Raw genomic sequence first — 7,654 nt, forward strand, 5'->3', positions numbered from 1 at the left:
CGAGCTTGCCTGCTGCACTGGGGACATCACATGCATGTGCGAGTCGTGGAAATTATGGAAATAAATCTAGGAATTATTTGATTGCTCAAATCCTGTCGGTTTTATGACGAGATTCAGTCAATAAATGTGTTTTTGATTGTGGTGACAGATCGCTGTAGTGAAGTGATCGTAATTGATCAATCAGAGCTTCAACCGCAGAAAGATAAGACATAAAACAGCTTGAGATCAGTAAAGGCACGTGACATCAGTGAAAAATAACTCTAGAGAGGAGCATAGGTCATCATTATGTCACGTATGTTCGAATGAATCCGTCATGAAAACAAGGGTTGTTCATGTGGGAGAATGTTATTTATCTGGAGACGTGTATGTGAATATGTTTGACTCTGTGCTGAACTGCTTGGGAATTGCTTCTGAAATTGATCAAATTCCGGTAGTTCAGTGAGATCACAGACAGCACTGCTCAGCTTATTCTGTGGGTTTGTTTGTGTGGGCCAAATCTGCGTTCAAACCCTCCCTGCTTCCGCTTCCGCGAGAAGTTCGTACATGTTACCCATCACATTACCCTCACCCTCACAACAATTTCAATCACTTATTCAATCATTTGACAGATAATGGAATTAGAGAAAATGTGTATCTTTTCAGCTTACAGATTGGAACTCTCTATCTCCTGCATCAGCTCATACTCCTTATGGACTCTGCTTCCTAACAGACCTCTCAAAAATGTCCTGAAGAGAAAGTGGAGACAACATGCCAATTATTTTTCCAGCTCTTCTAACCACATTTTGAAGTTGCGACCCAAGTTTAACAGTCAAATTTCCAAACCATATTGTAAAACCATAACATATGATAGATTCAACAGCTGATCTGTAAAACAGTAACATGATAGTTTTATCCACCCCATAAACCCTGAGCCTGAGCTCGTGTACAAACACAGTCCGCTTGATGACTCCATTGCAGCTGATAATCAAAGTAGATACCTAAACACTTATATGTTGTTACCTGCTCAACTTCCTCCTCATTAACTAAAATTGGACTATGATCACCCATCAACCTCGGGTCAAAGATAATTTCTTTAATTTTTTTGATATTCAACATCAAGTTGAGTTCCTCACACCACTGCACAACCCCTTCGAGCTCTGATTTATACATGCCCACATCTGAATTGCTTGTCAGCAAACTAAGTATAACTGTATCATCTGAAAATGTAATAATGTAGTTGTTTGTGTACCGATTCCTGCAATCATTCGTATATAATGCAAACAGAAGCGGGGAGCTTACGCAGCCTTGAGGAACTCCAACAATATATCAGAGAAAGTTGAATTAATTTTCACTTGCTGTTGTCGTCCCGTTAGAAATGCATAATACCATTTCATTATATAAGGGTTCACTTCCATCTGTTTTAACTTAAATAACACAATATCTGGAAGTAGAGTATTAAACGCTGAACTCAGAGCCATAAGCATCACTCTAACATAAGCTGCAGGACTTTCAAGGTGTTTTAAAATAAAGTGTGTCATCTTCTGTACTCCTATTTTCTTTATACGCAAATTGATAAGGATCTAATTTATACACTACATTCTCTCTCAATTTCTCTGTCACGATACGTTCAAGTGATTTCATCGCTGTGGGTGTTAACGCCGTGATTTTCCTCTGCTGGATGTGTTTTTGGAACAGGGATAACGACTGCTTTTTTCCATATTGTAGGAATACTTCCAGTGTCGAGTGATAATTGAAATAATGGACTCCAGGCTGGAGTTAATTCATCAGCAAATGTTTTAAGTAAAAGAGCTGAAATACCGTCCGGCCCACTGGACTTTTTGGTATGCAGCCTCTTAATTAAAGATCTTAGCGACAGCACTTGGGTCCACCACAATGCTATCCTTTGTGAAATCACATGTTACAGAACTCAGCAGATCTCTACATTTATCAGTACCACCACTACCAGTCGGTTCAAAACGATTATAAAAGTTATTAAATTCATTTGCTTTTTGTGTGCACTTGAACTGCTGAGTGTTGCTGAGGATCCTGACATGTAGGTGATTATTGAGGCTGGACTGGTCTGGACTGGTTTGTGCTGGTCTGGACTGGTTTTTGCTGGTCTGGACTGGTCTTGACTGGTTTGGACTGGTTTGTGCTGGTCTGGACTGGTTTGTGCTGGTCTTGACTGGTCTGGACTAGTTTGTGCTGGTCTGGACTGGTTTGTGCTGGTCTGGACTGGTTTGTGCTGGTCTGGACTGGTTTGTGCTGGTCTGGACTGGTTTGTGCTGGTCTGGACTGGTTTGTGCTGGTCTGGACTGGTTTGTGCTGGTCTGGACTGGTTTGTGCTGGTCTGGACTGGTTTGTGCTGGTCTGGACTGGTTTGTGCTGGTCTGGACTGGTTTGTGCTGGTCTGGACTGGTTTGTGCTGGTCTGGACTGGTTTGTGCTGGTCTGGACTGGTTTGTGCTGGTCTGGACTGGTCTGGTTTGTGCTGGTCTGGACTGGTTTGTGCTGGTCTGGGCTGGTCTGGACTGGTTTGTGCTGGTCTGGACTGGTCTGGTTTGTGCTGGTCTGGACTGGTTTGTGCTGGTCTGGGCTGGTCTGGACTGGTTTGTGCTGGTCTGAACTGGTTTGTGCTGGTTCAGTGAGACCGGATCTGATCAAACTAACCTCCAGCAGATGTGTGAGATCCACTGAACACCGCGTGTTTGTTTTCTGAAGCCGCTGAACACAAATAAACACATGAATGATCTCAGACTTGTTTTGAGTTATGATACCAGCCCTTCAGTCACACGCATCTGATATCATTCCATCATTTCAAGCCGTAAGTATATTATGTTTAATGTGATGATATGAGCAGATTTATGTTTGCTATTTAACTACAGAGAAAACACATGGTTATTCAGCTTCTGAGTTTAACTTGACCAAGTGAATACATATTGTTTTAGAATATTCAGACATCTATATATTTTATATTTAACACAATTCATATTTTTATTATAATTATATTTATCAATAAATACAATCTTTTTTTATATTTTTTTTTACATAATTTGTTTTAGTAAAATGTTGATAAATTTTTAAGGTAACAAAATGTAATATTTACTGATATACTGATGAGTCTACAGTGGACTATATTTAATAGCATTATGGGTTATAAGACCCAAAACAGCATAGAATATGAGTTATAGTGTAAATAGTTATAAAACAGGTCATCTATTAATAATAAAACAATAAAAATTATCTTCCGAATGTCAACTTCCATATCCTGTTGAAAGGCGTTTATTGTTTGCATTGCATGTTATCAAAATTACATTATGCTTTATGATTAGTTGTCCTAAGATTATGGAAATATACATGCGAGGAATAGCATATTTAAAACAGAAACTAGTTGTTTCTATGTAACTTTTCCTAATCTTATGACAGCTGATCAACAAAAAGCCTGATAAGAGCACAACTTTGGCAGGAGTGTATACAGTACATCTGAAGGTAGCAGGGGCGAATAAAGCGACACGTTTGCCGCAGTGTGTGAAGATGATGAAGATGAAGATGATGTAACTTCAATAACAAAGACACTCTCCGGGCAAATTTACATATTCAACGAACCGCTCACCAACCCGCTGCCTGCTCATTAAATATTCATTAGCGCTCTCCATTCACTCAGAGCGGCCTGGGCGGGGTTTAATCTGAGGGGCGGGCCAAATGCAAATGAGCAATGCGCCTCTGCTCATCGACGCACGATCAGGCCACGCTCGAGCGGCCGCTCTGATTGGTCGACAGCGCCCGATCTTACGACGGCCGTCGCCGAGCGCGAGCCAATCAGAGGAGCGCGTCCCAGCCGAGCGCTGTTTGCGAATGACGTCAATGCCGGAGCGCAAGATGGACGCGTTCGGTCGGTAAGCGCTCGAGCGACACCGGAACCGAGCGAACAGCCGCCGCGCGGAGAGCCCGTGACTCTGAGAGGCGAGTAACGCGAGGATGGACGCCGCCGAGTTCATGGACAGCGTGGACCAGAGCCTGACGGAACTGGGCGATGAGTTCACGATGGGAGACATCGACGGTGAGAGAGGAGGAGGATGATGAAGATCATAAACAAATAAACAACACCGATATACTGTGTGTGTGTGTGTGTGTGTGTGTGTGTGTGTGTGTGAGAGAGAGACAGAGAGAGTGTGTGTGTGTGTCTGTGTGTGAGAGAGTGTGTGTGTGTGTGAGAGGGAGAGAGTGAGTGTATGTGTGAAAGGGTGTGTGTTTGTGTGTGTGTGTGTGTGAGAGAGAGACAGAGAGAGTGTGTGTGTGTGTCTGTGTGTGAGAGAGTGTGTGTGTGTGTGAGAGGGAGAGAGTGAGTGTATGTGTGAAAGGGTGTGTGTTTGTGTGTGTGTGTGTGTGAGAGAGAGACAGAGAGAGTGTGTGTGTGTGTCTGTGTGTGAGAGAGTGTGTGTGTGTGTGAGAGGGAGAGAGTGAGTGTATGTGTGAAAGGGTGTGTGTTTGTGTGTGTGTGTGTGTGAGAGAGAGACAGAGAGAGTGTGTGTGTGTGTCTGTGTGTGAGAGAGTGTGTGTGTGTGTGAGAGGGAGAGAGTGAGTGTATGTGTGAAAGGGTGTGTGTTTGTGTGTGTGTGTGTGTGAGAGAGAGACAGAGAGAGTGTGTGTGTGTGTCTGTGTGTGAGAGAGTGTGTGTGTGTGTGAGAGGGAGAGAGTGAGTGTATGTGTGAAAGGGTGTGTGTTTGTGTGTGTGTGTGTGTGAGAGAGAGACAGAGAGAGTGTGTGTGTGTGTCTGTGTGTGAGAGAGTGTGTGTGTGTGTGAGAGGGAGAGAGTGAGTGTATGTGTGAAAGGGTGTGTGTTTGTGTGTGTGTGTGTGTGAGAGAGAGACAGAGAGAGTGTGTGTGTGTGTCTGTGTGTGAGAGAGTGTGTGTGTGTGTGAGAGGGAGAGAGTGAGTGTATGTGTGAAAGGGTGTGTGTTTGTGTGTGTGTGTGTGTGAGAGAGAGACAGAGAGAGTGTGTGTGTGTGTCTGTGTGTGAGAGAGTGTGTGTGTGTGTGAGAGGGAGAGAGTGAGTGTATGTGTGAAAGGGTGTGTGTTTGTGTGTGTGTGTGTGTGAGAGAGAGACAGAGAGAGTGTGTGTGTGTGTCTGTGTGTGAGAGAGTGTGTGTGTGTGTGAGAGGGAGAGAGTGAGTGTATGTGTGAAAGGGTGTGTGTTTGTGTGTGTGTGTGTGTGAGAGAGAGACAGAGAGAGTGTGTGTGTGTGTCTGTGTGTGAGAGAGTGTGTGTGTGTGTGAGAGGGAGAGAGTGAGTGTATGTGTGAAAGGGTGTGTGTTTGTGTGTGTGTGTGTGTGAGAGAGAGACAGAGAGAGTGTGTGTGTGTGTCTGTGTGTGAGAGAGTGTGTGTGTGTGTGAGAGTGAGAGAGAGAGTGTGTGTGTGTATGTGTGTGTGTGAGAGAGAGAGAGAGAGTGTGTGTGTTCTCATGTGTTCAGCTGTCAATATAATACATTATTTGTATGTATATTAACTCATAATTCATTCAGTAATCAGCTGCAGCTCGGATAGTTAGGTTGACTGTATTATAGTTAGAGAAACTAGAGTAGGTTAGTGTGGACTAGTTCATGAGGACACACTTCTACCACGTGATGATGATGATGATGAATTCATGTGTCCGTTTGAATATCACTGTAATAAATGAAGGAATGTAGGATAATAACAGCATGGTAGGTATTAGTGTTGTTATTAGTGCTGTCAGTGGAATTGTTGATGGATCTGTTATTGTTATTAGTACAGTTCATGCTGTTACTGGTGACGTTATTGTTCTTAAGACTTTACACGACTTTATTGTCATTGTACATGTACAATGAAACTGGATGCTCTGGTGCTGTTATTGGTGTTAGTATAGTTGTTATTAGTATAATGTGTGCTGTTATTGATGTTATTGGTGGTGGTGTTGTTGTTGTGAACGCTTGTGTCAGTCGCTCACGTGCTCAAACACACATGCTGATCATGCGTCAGTCAGTCAGACTGTTCCTCACACAGGTCTCAGATCAGATTCTCTTCAGATGAATCTCACATTGCGCTCCATGTGATAGAGTCAGTGTGCTGCTATTCTGTGAACTAGATGAGCACGAGCTGATCTGCTCTGTGTCTCACAGCCACTCTGTCTGTCAGCACCTGAGGACTAGAGACAGACAGACAGACAAACAGAGGCTGGAGCTGATGCGCTCGTGTGTGAATTATTCGTTTCATGTGTGGGATTCTCCTGCTTCATGAGCATTTCATCACAAAATCACAATACATGACTGACATACTGACAATGGCGCTTGATTCTAATGGAAGGAAGAGCTTTTCCTGCATTATGACTTTATTTTTTATACCAATTTCCTCTGAATTCTCATGGGGGTAACGTGAAAAAATCTAATTTTGGCACAAAACACAAGGCAATAATGTGCAGATATTATCCCAGAAAAGCCCCTGACATGAGCTGAAGATCCGACTGTAGATCTGAAACCCGTCTTCATTTTTCAGACATATCAGAGTCATGCATTAGATGTGTTTTCCCCTTGGTTTCGTGGTGAAATAGGTCATTCTCGTGGCATTACTCCACTGGAAGCACTGGTTGGTTGGGTCCTGTGCGAGCGGAGACTGGTTTCATCTGCCGCAGGTGTGACTGTATCAGTTATTACTGTAATAACACCATAAACCAGTCAAGCAGACACACTGATGTCTGATACGAGGGTGTGTTATCAGTCCTTACCACTCAGCTCTGACCTTGAGTCTCTGACCTTCATCTCATTATCACATGTCAAAGGTCAGGGTCAGGACTGTGTTACACACTGCCAGACAGCAATTGACCTTTTTATAAGCCCCGCCCCCTTTCAACTTTATTTATTTAATAATAAACAAGATGTCCGTGAGTGTGATTATCAGTCGTTTGTTATGCGACTGTGACGCTCGTGATGAACTCTATCAGCACACCGCTGGAGTTATTAATATGGGTCGTATTCAGATGTTAATCTTCACATCTGTGTGTGTTTGTGTGTCACTCAGAGATGCTGCAGTTCGTCAGTAATCAGGTGGATTTCCCGGATCTCTTTGAGGACCAGATGGGGGGTGGAGCCGTGGCCCCTGTGAGGCCCCTCCCTCAGATGACCCCCAGCGCCATACTGACGCCCCCACACACACCCATACAGACTAGCAGCCAGACGCAGACACGCACACCGCCGCTGCTGCAGCCGCGACCACAGCCAATCACACAGGTGAGCCTGACCACACCCCTCACTCTCTGACCACACATCCTTACACATGACTACACACCTCTCACTCTCTGACCACACCTCCTTACACATTACGACACTCCTCTCACTCTCTGACCACACCTCCTTACACATGACTACACACTCCTCACTTTCTGACCACACCTCCTTACACATGACGACACACCCCTCACTCTCTGACCACACCACCTTACACATGACTACACACTCCTCACTTTCTGACCACACCTCCTTACACATGACGACACACCCCTCACTCTCTGACCACACCACCTTACACATGACTACACACCCCTCACTTTCTGACCACACCTCCTTACACATGACGACACACCCCTCCCTCTCTGACCACACCACCTTACACATGACTACACACCTCTCACTCTCTGACCACACCTCCTTACACATGACTACAC

At 44.3% G+C, this 7,654-nt stretch overlaps 1 protein-coding gene and 1 long non-coding RNA gene across 8 annotated transcripts in view; one reads left to right on the plus strand and one right to left on the minus strand.

The window, feature by feature from the left end:
- Positions 1 to 3,814: 3,814 nt before the first annotated feature.
- Positions 3,815 to 7,654, plus strand: part of srebf2 (sterol regulatory element binding transcription factor 2) — a 17,403-nt gene continuing 13,563 nt past the window's right edge. For all 6 annotated transcript variants that reach the window (XM_016261077.1, XM_016261076.1, XM_016261078.1 and 3 more), the window contains exons 1-2: positions 3,815 to 4,038; positions 7,012 to 7,220. In XM_016261077.1, the coding sequence (XP_016116563.1) occupies positions 3,957 to 4,038; positions 7,012 to 7,220 (291 nt within the window). In that variant the 5' untranslated portion in view covers positions 3,815 to 3,956. The remainder of the gene's footprint in view (positions 4,039 to 7,011; positions 7,221 to 7,654) is intronic.
- Positions 7,231 to 7,654, minus strand: part of LOC107574641 (uncharacterized) — a 3,156-nt gene continuing 2,732 nt past the window's right edge. For both annotated transcript variants that reach the window (XR_001607703.1, XR_001607702.1), the window contains exon 3: positions 7,231 to 7,614. This is a non-coding gene — a long non-coding RNA (uncharacterized lncRNA). The remainder of the gene's footprint in view (positions 7,615 to 7,654) is intronic.

The sequence above is a fragment of the Sinocyclocheilus grahami genome, unplaced genomic scaffold (genome assembly GCF_001515645.1).
Source record: "Sinocyclocheilus grahami isolate Dianchi unplaced genomic scaffold, SAMN03320097.WGS_v1.1 scaffold2295.1, whole genome shotgun sequence".
In the NCBI taxonomy this organism is placed as follows: Eukaryota; Metazoa; Chordata; class Actinopteri; order Cypriniformes; family Cyprinidae; genus Sinocyclocheilus; species Sinocyclocheilus grahami.